This window comes from Suncus etruscus, chromosome 17 (genome assembly GCF_024139225.1).
Source record: "Suncus etruscus isolate mSunEtr1 chromosome 17, mSunEtr1.pri.cur, whole genome shotgun sequence".
NCBI lineage: Eukaryota > Metazoa > Chordata > Mammalia > Eulipotyphla > Soricidae > Suncus > Suncus etruscus.
The window spans coordinates 22,852,935-22,871,722 of NC_064864.1; the positions used below are offsets into that span (position 1 = coordinate 22,852,935).

At 46.8% G+C, this 18,788-nt stretch overlaps 1 protein-coding gene across 2 annotated transcripts in view; it reads left to right on the plus strand.

Annotated features, from left to right (window-relative positions):
• Positions 1-18,788, plus strand: part of SMARCB1 (SWI/SNF related, matrix associated, actin dependent regulator of chromatin, subfamily b, member 1) — a 32,473-nt gene that overhangs the window by 1,251 nt on the left and 12,434 nt on the right. Inside the window, exons 2-5 of one of the 2 annotated variants that reach the window (XM_049790709.1) lie at positions 4,475-4,613; positions 6,458-6,587; positions 9,488-9,625; positions 12,780-12,907. In XM_049790709.1, the coding sequence (XP_049646666.1) occupies positions 4,475-4,613; positions 6,458-6,587; positions 9,488-9,625; positions 12,780-12,907 (535 nt within the window). The remainder of the gene's footprint in view (positions 1-4,474; positions 4,614-6,457; positions 6,588-9,487; positions 9,626-12,779; positions 12,908-18,788) is intronic. The other variant, XM_049790710.1, reaches the window with a different exon arrangement.

The following is an 18,788-nucleotide window of genomic DNA, read 5'->3' on the forward strand; positions in this document are numbered from 1 at the left end:
CCTTTTCCCAGCACTTCCTTCATTGCCCGTCTCTCGCTTTTCTTCACTTCCCTTCCTGTACAAATCCCATATGCATGTACCATGCATGCATACTTAAGCTCCTTGAAGGAGAGGTAAGTATGTGTGGATCCTGCCTAGCTAAAGCAGTTACCATGTCCCAGGGAGTGGGGCCTAGGAGATAAAAGGGCCCTGAGTTCATCGCTGACATCTCTGCTTGGTGGCACCTCTATCCCTCCAGGTTGGCTTCTATAAAAACAAATAGGAATGCCAGCCATTGCCTTTCCTTGAAGCAGTTTTTAGTTTCTTATGCCCACATTTCTTTCATTCCAGTTTTTTTTTGGTGGGGTTTTGGTTTTTGGGTCACACCCGGTGGTGCTCAGGGGTTACTCCTGGCTGTCTGCTCAGAAATAGCTCCTGGCAGGCACGGGGGACCATATGGGACACCGGGATTCGAACCAACCACCTTTGGTCCTGGATCGGCTGCTTGCAAGGCAAACACCTCTGTGCTATCTCTCCGGGCCCTCATTCCAGTTTTTACACTTTTGCTTCTCTGTTTTTTTTCTTTCTTTCTTTTTTCTTGGGAATTGCTTTCTGATGGCCACTACTTTTGGAACACTTTATGATTCTGCTTAACTGTGTTTGAATATCAGACCATTGTCAGTATTATCAGGACTTGAGTGTTGCCATTTTCCACCAGTTTTTATGGAAGCAAGGGGTTTGGGCCACACATGCACGTGCTCATGCACTCCTAGCAGTGGTTGGGGATCACACGTGGTACTAGGGTTAGCAAGGCAAGCACCTTAACCCCGTACTATTTCTCCAGCCTCAATAGTTTTTCTAAAACAAGAAGGGCAGAATGCAGTCATTAAAATTTGTTTGGTTTTTGGGCCATACTCAGCAGTGTTCAGGGATTACTCTCAAGAATTACTTCCGGCTTGCCTGGAGGACTGTATAGGATTCTGGGGATTGAACCTGGGTTGGCTTTGTGCAAAGCAAGTGTCTTACCCACTGTACTATCTGTCCAGCCATTTTTTTTGGTTTTTGGGCCACACCCGGCAGTGCTCAGGGGCTACTCCTGGCTGTCTGCTCAGAAATAGCTTCTGGCAGGCACGGGGGACCATATGGGACACCGGGATTTGAACCAACCACCTTTGGTCCTGGATCGGCTGCTTGCAAGGCAAACGCCACCGCTGTGCTATCTCTCTGGGCCCCATTTTTATTTATTTATTTATTTATTTATTTATTTATTTATTTATTTATTTATTTATTTATTGTGGTTTTTGGGTCACACCCGGCAGGGCTCAGGGGTTTTTCCTGGCTCCGTGCTCAGAAATTGCTCCTGCAAGGCACGGGGGACCATATGAGATGCCGGGGTTCGAACCGATGACCTTCTGCATGAAAGGTAAATGCCTTACCTCCATGCTATCTCTCCGGCCCCCTCTCCAGCCAATTTTTTTTTTTGGTTTTGATTTTTGGGTCACACCTGGCAGCACTCAGGGGCCACTCCTGGCTCTATGCTCAGAAATCTCTCCTTGTAGGCTTAGGGGACCATATGGGATGCTGGGATTCGAACCACCGTCCCTTTGCATGCAAGGCAAATGCCCTACCTCCATGCTATCTCTCTGGCCCCTCCAGCCAAATATCTTAATATTTTTGTTTAAAATTTTTGGAGGGCGGGGTATTTGGGTCACATCCAGTGATGCTCAGGGCTAACTCCTGGCACTGCACTCAAGAATTATTCCTGAAGGAGCAGAAGTGGTGGCACAGCAGTAGGGCATTTGTTTGCCTTGTATATGGCTGACCCAGGACGAATCATGGTTCGATCCCTGGCATCTCATTTGGTTTCCCAAGCCAGGAGCAATTTCTGAGTGCTTAGCCAGGAGTAGCCCCTGAGTGTCACCGGGTGTGGCCCCAAACTCTTCACCCCCCAAAAAAAATTGCTCCTGAAGGTTTTCGGGGACCCTGTGAAATGCTGGGAATTAAACCCATGCCTTCCATCTGTAAGGCAAGCGCTCTACTCTCTGTCCTATTGTTCTAGCCCCTGGCTCCAATGTTTTGTTTTGTTTTGTTTTGCTTTGGAATGTTATTACATTCTGCTCTTCACAGATTTCTGCGCTGGAGGAATGGAGCCAATGCCTGTTCATTTACCTTTGCAAAGAAGATCCTCTTGGGTTGGCACGCGCCTGCCTAAATGCCAGCTATGAAAGGCACTTGAGGATTTCATTTTGAGATAGTGAGGAGTTTTAAGGAGAACCTTACCTGACCTATGGTCAGAAAAAGCAGCTGGACCTTGACTCTGGACAGAAACTTTTATTTTTTGAGATGGAACACATTGAGAGAAAGTGGGTCGGTGGCTCATGTGAGGCTTCGATGAAGTTCATCTCTACCATACAAATAGGTTTTGTAATTCTGATTCTGTTTTTTCCTTTGAGCTCAGTGAGTGAGAACAGTTGTTTGAGATCCAGTTTGTAGTGGCCCCGCTGGGCACAGAGGCAGTCTGGCATCGTGCTATACCCAGCACTTCACGAGATATAGGCATTCACATGGGTACTGCATGTGGAACACTGTTCTTCATCTTCACAAGATGCCTTGTGCTGTCATCGTAGTTTATCAAGCCAGAGGACAGAGCTGAGAGGATCCTAAAGGCTCCCCAAGTTTGTATCTTCATTTTACACTGGGGAAGCTCAGGTTCAGAGAGGGCAATGACTGTTTCAGGGAAAACCAAGGAAAGGGTATTTGGAACTCAGGTCTCTTGAGACCTGAGAGTCCTAGAGATCTGTGAATCAGTGTGTATGTTGGGGCCACATTCTTGTCTCTCTTTGAATTGCAACTCTCCCCTGGGATGGGGATGATACAGGAGCCAAAGAGCTGAGAGGTTTGTGCTTTGTGTGGGACACACAGGCCACTCTCTGTGCATGCTCTTTTGTTGTTGTTGTTGTTGTTGTTGTTGATTTTTTGGTTTTTGGGTCACACCCAGCAGTGCTCAGGGGTTACACCTGGCTCTACGCTCAGAAATTGCTCCTGGCAGGCTCAGGGGACCATAATGGAGGCCGGATTTGAACCACTGTCCTTCTGCGCGCAAGGCAAACGCCCCTACCTCCATGCTATCTCTCCAGCCCTGTGCATGCTTTTTTTTTTTTTTTTTTGGTTTTTGGGCCACACCCGGCTGTACTCAGGGGTTACTCCTGGCTGTCTGCTCAGAAATAGCTCCTGGCAGGCACGGGGGACCATGTGGACACTGGGATTCGAACCAACTACCTTTGGTCCTGGATTGGCTGCTTGCAAGGCAAACGCTGCTGTGCTATCTCTCCGGGCCCTGTGCATGCTATTTTGAACAAGGACAACCAATGTTCCTTTCACAGCATGGGTCATCCATCATAGAAATCTTGGTTCTACGCAGAAAACGTGGTTAATTTTTGCTTGTTTGTTCAGTTTTGGGGCTATAACCAGCAGTGCTCAGGTGTTACTCCTGGCTGTATGCTGGGGGCCATACAGAATGCTGGGGAATTGAACTTGAACATGGGTTGGCCACATGCAAGTCAGATGCCTTACCTACTCACTTCACTATTGTTCTTTTCTGCCCTCAGAAACATGTTCTTATTGAACACATACTGTGCTGGGAAGGCGCATGGGAGTGATAGGTGTGATGGTTCAGAGTCGTTGAGCTTTTGACAAATGAGTAAGGAGACCCCCCCAAAAAAGAGTTGATGGCTAATTACAAGTGGAGCCAGACCCCTGGCCCTCCCCTGGAACGTGATACCAGTGATCATTTTGGAAAGGTCAGAGAGGTGATGGGACTTCTCTCTAAAAACGTTCGCATGCAGTTCCATTTCATTAAGGAAGTCATATTGGAGTATTTGGCACAAGTCAACCGAGACTATTGTTTAGGGGCTGTAATGATTTATGTAGCAATCTGGTGATTGCTGATAAGTGCTTTTTCAAACCCTTTGGAAAATTCTTCTGGTATTCCTGGTTGCGGTTGTGTTACTAAAGAAAGCAACAGAGGCCAGGGGGGGAAATCACCCTGCATCTGTTTGAAATTAAAGAGCTTTTTGGTGTTTATTGCCTCGTAAAAGTATCAAAGTCCTGTTCTTAAGATAAAAGAGAGTCAAAGAGGCTTTATATTTCTAGAAAGTGCCAGAGATCCTCATTCCCAAATCCAAATCAACACCAGCTTCTTAGTTCTTTCTGGGGGCTTCTTGGTGAACTTGGGGCCCTCCTCCCATGCATTGGTCAGACCTCTTGGGATCTCGCTCGGTTCTGTCATCGGGATGCAGATGTTATTCTCCACCCCAGAAGGGCAGATGGGGGCCAGATGTGCACTGCTGTTGAACCCATGCTGTCAGTAGAATGTGATTTTTTATGGAGGTCTGTGTCTGACACTCGATCCAGTGCAGCCTCTGTCTCAGGATTCCCCCGCCCCTTCGGTATGGGGACTTGATTCTCATAATGAGCCTTCTTGCTTTACTCATAGGTGGGGAACTACCTCCGTATGTTCCGAGGTTCTCTGTACAAGAGGTACCCCTCACTCTGGAGGCGGCTAGCCACTGTGGAAGAGAGGAAGAAAATAGTTGCATCGTCACATGGTAAAAAAACAAAACCTAACACTAAGGGTGCGTCTTCACGAGGGTTTGTAAACCTGTTTCAAAACCACTCGCTAATGTCATGAGGATCAAAACGTTTTTACTCCATAGTGTCTTCACTGCAGCCCCTGACCTTAGAGTGACAGGGAACATCCCAGGGCCGGGCTTGCCACCCACCTGTCCCGACTGCTCAGGCAGCCAGTGGGGGTCCTGGATCAGCAGGAGAGGGGGCGGAGCCGGGGCGACGGCAGGTGTGGTGAAGACAAGTTGGTCTCAAAACGTTTTCGGAATGCTGTGATGCTCTGCCGTCTGCTGTGGGCGTGTTGCCATCGTCACCCTCCATGCAGCCCGAGTGGCGGGTGGTGGCCCCTGCGCCCACTCTCCCTGGGGCTTTCACCGCTTGGCTTCCATCCCGTAGTCCTCCGTCCTGGCAGCCGGTGCGCTTGAGCACGCGTGCATGTGCCTCTCCTCATGCCGAATTGTGCGTGGGCATGCTAGAGGAGCTGTCCCCGCTGGCAGCTCTGTGCAGGGTGACAGACAGACAACTTTTTTTACACACCTGAAGGCCCTGGCCCACCTTGCATTGGGGACAGTCTCACCAAGGTGTGGCGGCGCCATGACATTTGGCAGGTGGGGAAACAACTTCCCACTTGTCATTGACACCTTGTAGAAAGCTGCCCTGGGCCTGGGTGAAGACAGCCCAAAGCCTTGTGTATGTGTGTGTGTGTGTGTGTGCGCGTGCTCACATGCTCTCCACAATCTGTCCGTTTGTCCTCGTAGGTATTGCTGTGGTCTTGTCCTTTGTGGTCATTGTAAAGGTTCTTTTAATGCAGGAGCCGGAGCTGCTTTTTATTTTATTTTATTTTTTAAATCTGTTACTATAACATTTTCCCTCATTCACTTGAAAGTCTCTTTTTTTTTTTTCACCACTTCTTCTACCACTCAGTGGAGCATCAGCCTCTAATGCTGTGAGTTCTCAACTTTTTTTTTGTTTTGTTTTGTTTTTGTTTTTTTGGGCCACACCCTACGGTGCTCAGGGGTTACTCCTGGCTGTCTGCTCAGAAATAGCTCCTGGCAGGCACGGGGGGACCATATGGGACACCAGGATTCGAACCAACCACCTTTGGTCCTGGATTGGCTGCTTGCAAGGCAAACGCCGCTGTGCTATCTCTCTGGGCCCGTGAGTTCTCAACTTTACTTTCCCCTTTGTAATCTGGCCTTGGTGACTCTTCAGCCTTGTGCTTTGGAGACCTTTCCCCTAACTGACTTGTTTCTTCAGGGGAAGCTGGGCTGAGTTCGCAGACAGGTCATCGCTCTTGGCCAAGGTTCCATAGAAGAGCTGTGTGTCATGGGGCCCTTACTATCTCTCCTGCTTCCCAGAAAGTATGTTTACTTGGCACATACCCAGAAATTGATGTCCTACATGCAGCAGCACCTTTTGCAACTCTCTGGGCTCTTGTTTTAAAAGAAAAGTCTTTTCCATCTTTCATTCCATCTCTCCACTGTGCTTCATGTTGTGGTATCATACCTCTTCCCACTGGTGATAGTACTCTGGAGCTTTGCACCATAACCAGGCCCCCTGGGCCACTCTGTGCTGCAGCTGCTCCTGTCCTCAGTATTTCCTCTGCCCGGAGCCAGCATGCTCCCAACAAATTAGTTCCAGTCCTAAGGGAGTGTTTACCCAGTAGGACCTTGAAATTGAGCATTCAGTCCAGACTGCCCTTTTGGAAGAGACCAGCATTCAGCAATAGTAAGGTTGACACCTGCTTTTCCCACCTCTTGCATGTGAGGACTTGGATGTGTTGCATCCGTTGACTGGCTGTTGTTGCCTTGGGCCCCGTCAGCATGGTGATGGCAGCGGTGTCTTGTTGCAGATCACGGATACACCACCCTGGCCACCAGTGTGACCCTACTGAAAGCCTCAGAGGTGGAAGAGATTCTAGATGGCAACGATGAGAAGTATAAGGCTGTGTCCATCAGCACGGAGCCCCCCACCTACCTCAGGTAATGCACAGGTTAACTGGCCAGGGTGGGTCCTGGAGACAACATATCTTCCTCATAGTCCTCTGAGGGGTGTGGTAAAGTTGACCTGAAATACTTTTCAACACTTTACCCACTTTGCTTAGAAATCGCCTTATCAGGCTTCTGAGTTTTTTCTCTGTCTTTGGGTTTCTTAGAAATGTAAGCCAAGAGCTGGATTCTGGAAACAAACATAGATGGACTTGCATAGGCTTAGAAACTTTACACAATATTTGTTGTAACAAACAGGTGAGTCGGATGTAGCTAATGCATCTACCATTCAGATTTATCAAAATCATTTGGATACCCAATAGATAGATTGGAAAAGGGGTGGCTCGTAACAAAAATATAAAGAGCAAGCAAAAACAGGGAACACTCTTTGTCCATGAGTGTAATTTGTAAAATTCAAAGTGAAAAAATAAACTGGCAGCAGAAAACAGTGAGAGGGTGCTATGGCTGGGTACATTCACGGGGTTGTGGTGGCTGAACGTGATCTTTTTCGAAGCGTGTCATCAAACATCTCTGTTCTCTAGCCCCTTAATTTTGCTTTAGGGGTGTCATCAGAGAACTAATTAAAAAGCAAAGCACAGAGATGTCTTTGGTAGAATTCAATAATCATGAGAAACAAGGAACCACAAGAAATTAACAGTTATTTTTGGGGAAGTGAGGGAAGAAGCAGTTAACGTGAGGGACTTGGCCTTCTCTGTCACGTCTGTGTTCCAGAAGAGTTCTCTTTCAAGTCTCTGTCACGGTTAAGGGGACTCCGCCACAGCCTCACATATAGTTCCTGAGTGAAATGTGTAGAATTCCTATATTACACTCCCAGCTCTCAAAGAAACATGGTACTTATATGCACAAAAACTTGGGTTTTTGTAGAGGGTTATGTTTTAGTGATGTGGTTATGGAAAATTTTCATCCAGATTTTCTCTCATCTGTGTTCTTGGTTTGTTTTTATACTACTACTCCTCCCACTCCCTCTCCTAAAAAGGTGGCAGGCATCCAGCTCTGCAGATTTTTTTTCTCCCTGAGGGATGGCTAGACTTTTCCTGGGGAAGTGACGAAAGCAAATTGTGTGCACATGGATGGGACTTTCAAGTCTGCACATGTCAGCAGGAATCTTTATGTGGTGGTAAACACTTTCTTGATGATCATGTCATGTGAAGAACAGCTGAGAGAACAGTTGGGAGTGATGGAGAGACATTTTAAGTGGCGATCCCTTAACAAGTGCCATCCCACAATCCAGTCAGCCCCATAGGAAGGCTGGGCCCTCTGTCCCTGTCACCAAATGTCCTGCTAAGTCTTGGGGCTTGCGGGCAGACCTGGTGGAAGGAAGGTTGTATCACTTGACTCAGTAAATCAGGTTCTTTGACCCTGTCTTCATGCTCACATTAAGACAGATTTTGATTAGTTGTGACAGCTATTACAGGAGGGCTTGGCAGAGTGGCCTAGGCATGGAACAGAGGGTGTACTGTCGAGGCCTCCTTGTTATGGAGAGGATGTTGGACGTGACCTGGTTGACTCTCCATGCTCACCGGTCAAAAAACTGGTTAATCTAGATCTATAGTTCCCAAATACAGCCACAGCCACACTGGTATCACCCTGGAATTTGTGAGGAATTCTTACTTTGGGGCCCATCAGAGAGGGGAGTCACTTAACTGAGGATGGGCTAGGAATTCACCACTTCAAGTTCTATGTGAGTATTTGGCCAGGACTAGATGCTACTGGTCCAGATAAGCTGAAGGCTGTGTAGCCTTGGCTCTTAGCTCCTGCCCAGATTAGTCCCACATTCCCTTTTTTTTCCTCAAGTGTCACATAAGGTAAAGTTGGTCATAAAATCCTGCTTTTGGCGACTGTCAAGAAGATATGCTGATACATCCAACCCCCTTCAGTGGGATTAACTGGCAGGAAGTCACTGTGGCAACACGCTCTGAACTCTAGCCAAAAAAAGGTTGAAGAAGACTTGGTGTAGATATTGAGGATAGAGGGTGCTTCAAGCCTGGTCGCCTTATTGCTTATAATCACATTGCTAGGGATGCCGCTGTCAAGGATGATAAGGGATGCGTGCCGCTCAGTAGGGTTGCAACTGCTTTGTCTCACCTGCTGCTGGAGCCCAGTGTAAAAGAGCTTTTGGTATCCAGCTGTAATCCAGAGAGAGAATGAGCTCTTTATGGGGCCTGGATGTCTTTCATGACTTAGAGCATCATTTTCTAGAAAACATTTATCAATTCATCACCTAAACTCTACTAGTCTGGAAGCTAGGAAACCATATCCTTGCCCCCAGATAGGCCCATCGACCTATCTAAACTTAATCTGAGGCAGCTAGATTCTGTGTGAGACCCTGAGTTGGTCTCTGGCACCAGGTGGCCCTTGGAGAACTGCAGGTATAGGCAGAGATCTGCATCAACAGGCCTGAAACGCTGTCTGGCCGTTTATCTCCTGGCCTAAGTCCCTCAGAGCCTGATCCCTGCCTACTGTTAGTTTTTCCTGTGGCAGGCCACCCTGGATAGGGACCCTCTGTCTAATTTCTAGCCTTAGCCAAGACCTAAACTTGGCCAATCCTCCTCCTTGCTGCCACCTCTGTTCCTGCAGTGCTGCCTTTGCTCAGTCCTTGTAGCACAAATCTGCTCCAGGTCAGAGGAACATGGCATCCAGATCCAGGTCCACCACTTTCTCCTCCCTTGTGACTCAGACACTTTCCTGGCTTTAATACTCTTTGGCAGGTGAATGAGCCTGGGAAACAGAAGCCTACAGAGCTTGGAGTGCACAGAGGTCCCCACAAGAGTGGAGCCCAGCAGGTGCCCCATGGGCTTCCGGTAACCAGGACTTGACACCGAGGGGTAGTATGTGTTGTTGGGCTGATGTAGTGTTCCCCCATGTCTCCCCAGGGAACAGAAAGCAAAGAGGAACAGCCAGTGGGTACCCACCCTGCCCAACAGCTCCCACCATCTAGACGCTGTGCCATGTTCCACAACCATTAACAGGAACCGCATGGGCCGGGACAAAAAGAGGACTTTCCCTCTCTGGTGAGTGTATATCTTTCCCCCTCAATCCATCTCCTTCCCTGAACGTTCTACTTCCACAATGCTTCCCAGAGTTCTCTGCTACCCCCTAACCCCCGAGGCTTTGCCCACTGTCCCTAGTGTCTGCTCTGCCTGCTTTAGTCTTGCTGCTCTCTCAATTTCCCTAGCACTTTGAGGAGGGTTAATACTGGGACCTTCATGTTGTTTTTTTTTTATGTCAGCTTTAAGTGCCATTCATGTCACATTTGTGATGTAAGTCCCTTGTGGCTACTCTGCTGGCACATACCACGACAAACTGGGTGGCTTAAAGCAATCAGTTTATTCTCTCTCTTTTTTTGCTTTTTTATTGGTCACACTCAGTTTAGAGATCACACCTGATGGTTCAAGGGATTGTATGGGATGCCTGTGTCAACTACATACAAGATAAGTGTCCTACTCACTGTACAGTCATTCTGGTCTCAGAGTTTATTCTCTTTAATAGGTTTTTGTTTGTTTGTTTTTTTGTGGTTTTTGGGTCACATCCGGCAGTGCTCAGGGGTTATTCCTGGCTCCAGGCTCAGAAATTGCTCCTGGCAGGCACGGGGGACCATATGGGACGCCGGGATTCGAACCGACGACCTCCTGCATGAAAGGCAAACGCCTTACCTCCATGCTATCTCTCCGGCCCCCCCTTTTTTTTGTGGGGGGTCATACCCGGTAGCGCTCAGGGGTTACTCTTGGCTCTATGCTCAGAAATCGCTCCTGGCAGGCTCGGGGGACCATATGGGATGCCGGGATTCGACCGACCTTCTGCATGCAAGGCAAGCGCCTTACCTCCATGCTATCTCTCTGGTCCCATCTTTAATAGTTCTTAATAGTCAGTTATTCCTTATGCCATGGGATTTTAATCAGGCCATAGTCCTAGGAATTCAAAGGTTGTTTGACACTTTTAGCTTCTGGTTGCTTCAGGCATTCATGAGCTTGGGACCGTATCATTCTAGTCTCTACTTTTGTGGTCACATGTCCTTCTCCATTGTCAATGCAATTTCTTCTTGCCTCTCCATAGGGACACATGCTATAATTTAAATTCTCTGGGGATAATCTCTAAAAATCATTTTGGTTTTGTTTTAGGGCCACACCTGGCTGTGCTTAGGGCAGCCCTGAAATTCCTAAATTTAACCATCACGTTTTCAGAATCTTCTATTTTTTTTTTGGCGGGTCACACCCAGCAGCACTCAGGGGTCATTCCTGGCCATGGTCAGAAAATCGCCCCTGGCAGGCACAGGGGACCATATGGGATGCTGGGATTCGAACCATCATCCTTCTGCATGAAAGGCAAACACCTTATCTCCATGCTATCTCTCTGGCCCATGTTTTCAGAATCTCTCTCTCTTTTTTTTTTTTTTTTTTCAGAATCTTAATTTTTTTTCGGGCCACACCCGTTTGATGCTCAAGGGTTACTCCTGGCTAAGTGCTCAGAAATTGCCCCTGGCTTGGGTGGACCATATGGGACGCCGCTTGCAAGGCAGACACCTTACCTCTAGCACTACCTCACCGGCCCCTTAATTTTATTTTTAACCATAAAAATGAATGATCATAGGTTCCAAAAATTAGGATGTAGATATATGTTGTAGATATATGTTGTAGATATATGTAGATATATGTAGATATTTTTAACCATAAAAATGAATGATCATAGGTTCCAAAAATTAGGATGTAGATATATAGGATGTAGATATATGTAGACATATGTTTTTTTTTTTTTTTTGGTTTTTGGTTTTTGGGTCACACCCAGTGACGCTCAGGGGTTACTCCTGGCTATGTGCTCAGAAGTTGCTCCTGGCTTGGGGGACCATATGAGACACCGGGGGATCGAACCGCGGTCCATCCAAGGTTAGCGCAGGCAAGGCAGGCACCTTACCTCTAGCGCCACCACCCGGCCCCCCTTTTTTTTTTTTTTTGCCTTATATTTTTCTGAGCTGGCCTTGATATTCAGCCTCCTGCCTAGCTTTCTCTGTTAGATGCTGCCTGCAGATTTGGCCATTCCAGGATTCAACTAAGCCCAGGCCACAGTCTTGGCAAGCTTCCTCTTCCTGACACCACAAAGACAGTCTCAGCACTTTTTTATTTGCTCACTCTTTTGGCCAGCCTACCTTGCCCAGCTCCCTTCAGGCCCAAGCTCCTTCAACCCAAGCTGAGTTTACGTCCTACACTGGTGGTCTTCTACACATACACAATTGGAGTCTGTGCCTCTCTTTGGTGTCTACTCCTGTGACCTCTGCCACTTTCACTGCACTGTACACACATCTGCCTCCGCTGCTGCCAGAGCCACCCAGAAACTCCAATCCCTTCTCCCTCTGCTGCTTGGCACCCACCTGCTTCCTTTCTCATCTTCCCTTTTGCCTGCTTTCCGAGGTGTTGATTTTTCAGTGTCTCGTTCAGAATGGCTACCTCTACCTATCTCTGGCACTCTGGTTCCTTTCCTTGGGTTTTCCCCAAAGCTCTGGTGGTGTCTGGCCTGTGCTGACTTCCTCTCTCCTCTTTTGTGAGAGCAATTCTCTGACTTTATGTTCCAGACATTCTTCGGTTCCCTAGCCTCCAGTCTGTCACCCTTGTTTCTTTTCTTTGACAACTTAGAATCCAGGTATGACCATGTAGCAGCATGGAGCTCCTCAGGGTTGACGCAGATTCTGCTGCTGCGAATGGAGAACTGTCAGCACCGTGGCAGATCTGGCCCATGGCTTTCCAGTGTTCCCCACGTTGTCCTCTGCCTCTACCTGCACCTACCTGCAGTGCTCTGGCTGTTCCTGCAATTGCCCTTGGCCTTTGCTCAAGTATTTTCTCTTTTGGAAATGCCCTCCCCAGCTTTCTGTGGAAGTCTTGTCTTCTTTGTGGCATAAATCTCCCTGTCAGAAAGACCCCTTTATTTCTCCTGGGTCTTGTCCCCGCTGTTGTTCTGCCAGCAGCTCCCTCTCCCTACTTATATTTCTGTGGGAGCTCTGCTCCTGTGGCCTAGAGACCCCTGCTGGTCAGGATTCTGCTGACTTTGCCATTTTTTGGAAGGTCCCTTGTAGGACACAGACTTTTCCCTCCTCATCAGGTTTGCTATCAGTCACCTGTCCCTGAGTACAAGATCCCACAGTGTCCCTTGCTGACTTTGCTGTCACTCTCCTTCCAGCTTTGATGATCATGACCCAGCTGTGATCCATGAGAATGCGTCCCAGCCTGAGGTGTTGGTCCCCATCCGCCTGGATATGGAGATCGATGGGCAGAAGCTACGGGATGCCTTTACCTGGAATATGAATGGTACATGAACCTGTGGGCTCTGCCTAACCCAGACTCAGCAACTGTGTGAGCAGTCCCTTACCTTCATTGGGATCCTGGAACATGATATTCAGAGCATCAGGGCATAGATTTTGAGGATATAGACTCTCAGTTGAAGTTCTGCTTTTGCCTTTTCACTGTGTGTTAGACACATGGGCCTCAGGCTCCTCCCTCCCCTTAAGTGTGGGAGGCTCTGTGTGATATGTGTGTTGCCCATCCTTGATGGTGACCATGGTATACTCAGACTGCTGAGGCACCTGCCTTCCATACAGCTACTCTGTATCCCTGACCACCTTCTGCTCTTCTCATCATTCTGTATCTGACTGAACCTGGCCACTGCCTGTAAAGCATGCCCTTAGCCGTCTGAGCTCTCTGCACATCATTTTTATTTTTTATTCATTCATTCATTCATTCATTCATTCATCTTTGGTTTTTGGGTCATACCCAGCGGTGCTCGGGTTGCTCCTGGCTCTGCACTCAGAAATCTCTCCTGGCATACTCGGGGGACCATATGGGATGCCGGGATTCAAACCACAGTCTGTCCTGGATTGTTTGTGTGCAAGGCAAATGCCCTACCGCTGTGCTCTCTCTCTGGATGCCCCCCTTTTGTTATTTTTGGTTTTTGGGTCACACCTGGTGATGCTCAGAGGTTACTCCTGGCTATGTGCTCAGAAATCGCTCCTGGCTTGGGGGACCCTATGGGACGCCTGGTATTGAACCGAGGTCTGTCCTGGATCAGCTGTGTGAAAGGCAAATACCCTCCTGCTGTGCTATTGCTCCAGCCCTATTTTTTATTTTTTAAATGTAAATGTATTTATTTTTTTGTTTTTTTGGGTCACACCCAGCAGTGCTCAGGGGCTCCGGAAACCATATGGGATTATGATAAGAATCTGGGTCCCTCTGGGGTAGGCCATGTGCAGAGCAAACGCCCTACGGCTGTGCCATTGCTCTGGCCCCTGTGCGTCATCTTAAACAAATTACCGCAATCTAAGTATTTTCCTGATTTCTTTGGTCTTCATAATTGGTGCCTTGAAGTGCCTTGAAGTTGCCTTGAAGTGCCTTAGATTGTTACTAAATCTCTTCCTGAGAAAAGTTTCCATGACTTAACACGTTTGCTTATATCATTTGCTTCCTAGAGGGGATTTCCTTGGCAGAAGTGTGTGTATGATTATTGATGACCTCTTACGTCTTCAGCTTTCTGGGGGATTAGTCTACTTTACCAGAAGCCTGGTAAATTCTGAGAACCAGGCCTGAGAACTGGGTTGCTTATGTTTCGGACCTATCAGTTAGCTGATGAAAGCATGGAGCCCTGGATAAGGGAACTTGTAAAACATAAAAAGTGGGACCAGAGAGAGTACAGAGGGCAGAGCACTTTGTTTGTACTTCACTGACCCAGGTTTGTTTCATGGCACCCGTATAGTCCTCCAGTTCCACGAATAGTTATCTCTAAATGCAGAGCTAGGAGTATTCCCTGAGTACCACTGGGTTAGGACCAAAAACCAAAAAAAAAAAAAAAAAAAAAAAGGAATGTCAAGAGGGTCAGGTTCAGTGCATGGGTATCCCAGCATGGGTGCAGGTGCCACTAACAGTGCTGTAAACCCCTCACTGGTTGCTCCCCACTTGTCTCAGTTGGCTACTGTCACTGTTCTTTATTTGGTCATTGCTTTTCATTTCAACTCTTTTTTTGTTTTGTTTTGTTTTTTTGGGCCACACCCGTTTGATGCTCTGGGGTTACTCCTGGCTAAGCGTGAATCGCTGTCCTTCCTTGGCAGCGCTTGCAAGGCAGACACCTTACCTTTAACGCCACCTTGCCGGCCCCTCATTTCAACTCTTTGAGGTCAAGGACCTTGGTGATTTTGTGTTTTGTTTTTTTAGTTGTTGGGCTACACCTGGCAGTGCTCAGGGGTTACTCCTGGCTCACGCTCTCCAGGGGACCATATGGGATGCCAAGGATTGAACCCAGGTTACTGTGTTATTGCTCCAGCTCCAGGACTTTGCTTTTCTTCTCTCTCTCTCTCTCTGTCTCTCTCTCTGTCTCTCTCTCTGTCTCTCTCTCTCTCTCTCCCTCTCTCTCCCTCTTTCCCTCTCTCTTCTTTCTCCCCTCTCTCTTTCTCTTCTCTCTCTTTCTCTCTCCTTCCCTCCCTCTCTCCTTCTCTCTCTCTCTTTCTTTCTCTTTCTCTCTTTCTCTCTCTCCCTCTCTCTCTCACTCTCACTCTCACTCTCTCATTCTCTCACTCCAGTGGGACTTGGGGTTCCAGGGATCAAATTGGGGGGTTGACCACATTCAATGCAAATATCATAATCACTGCTTTTCTTTTTTCTTGTTTTTGTTTTTTTTTTTTTGTTTTTTTGTTTTTTGTTTTTTTTTTTTGTTTTGGCTACACCCAGCTATGCTAAGGGCTTGCTCCTTGTTTTCAAGGATCCTTGCCTTCAAGGATTACTAGGTGATGGTAGTGGTTGGGGGAACCATATGAGATGCAAGAAAATGAACCCAGGTCAGCTATGTGCAAGGCAAGTGCCCTACCCACTATACTATCTCCAGCTCTAGTTTCTTTTCTTTTTTTTTTCCTTTCTTTTTTTGAGGTTCCATACCCAACTGTGCTTAGGGATTACTCTTGCCTCTGTGCTCAGGGTTTTTTTTTTTTTTTTTTTTTTTTTTGGTTTTTGGGCCACACCCTGTGACGCTCAGGGGTTACTCCTGGCTATGCGCTCAGAAGTTGCTCCTGGCTTCTTGGGGGACCATATGGGACGCCGGGGGATCGAACCGCGGTCCGTCCTAGGCTAGCGCAGGCAAGGCAGGCACCTTACCTCCAGCGCCACCGCCCGGCCCTGTGCTCAGGGTTTATTCCTGGCAGATCTTAGAGAATCATGGGATGCTGAGGATCAAACCTGTGTGCAAGGCAAGTGCCCTACCAGCTGTAAGCCTACCAGTTGCTTTTCTTATAGTACACGTACAATCTGGCTCAGCATAGGTTATTGGTTCAGATTGCATGAGTATATATATTGTCTTGTTACTTTTCTTTTTTGGTTTTTGGGCCACACTTGGTGGTACTCAGGGGTTATTCCTGGCTCTGTGCTCAGAAATCGCTCTGGAAACAAAAGAAAAAAGAAAAAAAGGAGGTTGAAGAGATAGCACAGCTGTAGGGTGTTAGCCTTGCACGCAGCTGACCTAGGACGGATGGTGGTTTGAATCCTGGCATTCCATATGGTCCCCCGTGCCTGCCAGGAGTGATGTTTTTTTTTTGTTTTGTTTTGTTTTTGTTTTTTTGGGTCACACCCGGATGCACTCAGGGGTTACTTCTGGTTCTGCACTTAGAAATCGCCCCTGGCAGGCTTGGAGGACCATATGGGATGCTAGGAATCGAACCACCATTTGTCCTGGGTTGGCCGGGTGCAAGGCAAACACCGTATCTCTCCAGCCCCCAGGAGCGATTTTTTTTTTTCTTTTGGTTTTTGGGCCACACCCGGCATTGCTCAGGGGTTACTCCTGGCTGTCTGCTCAGAAATAGCTCCTGGCAGGCACAGGGACCATATGGGACGCCGGGATTCGAACCAACCACCTTTGGTCCTGGGTCGGCTGCTTGCAAGGCAAATGTCACTGTGCTATCTCTCCACCCACCCCCACCTTGAGCGATTTTTTTTTTTTTTTTTTTTTTTTTTTTGGATTTTTGGGCCACACCCGGTAACGCTCAGGGGTTACTCCTGGCTATGTGCTCAGAAGTTGCTCCTGGCTTGGGGGACCATATGGGACACCGGGGGATCGAACCGCGGTCTGTCCAAGGCTAGCGCAGGCAAGGCAGGCACCTTACCTTCAGCGCCACCACCCGGCCCCTACCTTGAGCGATTTTTGAGTGCAGAGCCAGGCGTAACCCCTGAGTGCTGCTGCTGGATGTGACCCAAAAAACAAACCAAAAAAAGAAATAGATTCTGGAAAGCTCTGACCATATGGGATGCTGGGATTCAAACCACCTTTCATGCTAGGTCGACTGCATGCAAGGTAAACGCCCTACTGCTATGCTATCTTTCCAGCCCTAAGTCTTGTTACTTTTAATATCCTATAGAAAGTTTCTCCTTTATGTATATATATAAAATATAAATATAAATCCTTTGTATATTTTTGATATATATCAAAATATCAAAATGTATATATACATATATGTAATACGTATGATATATGTATATATAAATATATATCACCCTTTTCAAAGGGAATTTAAGGCAGCTTATATAAGGATACATGGTAAAAAAGATAAAGGAAAACAGGTGGTCAGGAAAAACTGTATAAAGGGTATAAAATGCAACTTGGAGATGAACAAAGTCAGTGCTTGGCTCACCGTTCCAGTGCAGCAGGTGCCATTGCCAGAGAAGCGTAACTTTCAGCATTTTAGAACCAGAGAGATCAGTTCTAGAGTTTATGGTTCGATCAAGAAGCAGAATCACACATAATAGTGTGTTATCTACAAAAAAAAAAAAAAAAAGACAGCAGTTTATTTGTTTGCAGAGTTGGGAAAGACTGCTAGAACTAAAAGAAAAAATTAGCATTCACAATTACATAAAGATCTTGATGCCCGTTTCTCAATTACAAATAGAATAACTAGATAAAAAAAATCAACAGTACCATAGGGAACCAACACCACCATCTCCCAGCAGCATCTGTTGTCATTTATAAAACATTCTACCTGAGACAACTGACTACACATTTTTTAGAGTGCCAGTGGAACATACATCACTGGTATATGGTATATAACATATACCATATAAACTATATCATGGGTCATACAGCAAATCTTAACAAATTTAAAAGATTGTGTATTATCTAACCAAAATGAAAATATTTTATAAACTAAATAACTTAAAACTAAATAAATAGTTCCTATTTAGACTTTTTTTGGGGGGTGGGGGTTTGGGTCACACCCAGTAATGCCCAGGGATTACTTCTGGCTTTGTGCTCAGAAATTGCTCCTGGCAGTCTGGAGGACCATATGGGATGCCGGGAATTGAACCCTGGTCCATCCTGGGTCAGCCACATTCAAGGCAAATGCCCTACCGCTGTGTTATCGCTCTGGCCCTATGTAATTCCTAGTTTAAAATAATAAGCCAGAGGCAAAAAAAAATAAAAATATAGATGGACCTGGGGCCGGAGCTATGGCGCAGCAGGTAGGGTGTTTGCCTTGCACCTGGCCAATCTGAGTTTGATTCTTGGTACCAGGTAGGATCCATTGAGCCCCACCAGGAGTGATCCCTGAGTACAGAGCCAGGAGTAAGCCCTGAATAATGCTGGGTATGGCCCCAAACCAAAACGAAATAAAATAAAGATGGACTTGAATAAAAATGATCATTTCAAAATGTTTGTAATAAAATTGACAGAGTGCTGACAGATTAATTTATAGTCTCAGTAGATTGCAAAAGAAAAGATGAAGGAGCTGGAGCGGTGGTGCAAGTGGTAGGGCGTTTGCCTTGTACACACTAACCTAGGACTAAGCGCAGTTCCATCCCCCAGCATCCCATATGGTCCCTCAAGCCAGGAGCGATTTCTGAGCACATAGCCAGGAGTAACCACCATTGAGCATCACCAGGGGTGGCCCAAAAATCAAATAAAAAAAAAGATGAAGAGTCATGATAATTCAAAGCTCTTATCTCAGGAACCAAGAAGACCAACATGAAATCAAAACAAGCAAGAGTATCACAGTGTAAGACATGAAAATTATGGAACTAAATAAAATCACAAATGAAAGCAATAGAGAAAATTAGTGAGATACAGATGCTGCTTTCTGTGCTTCATGGACCAAGGATATAGCACTCTGGCAGAGTTTATGCCTTGCATATGTGAAGTCTTAAAGTCAGTGAGTGGGACCATAAAAAA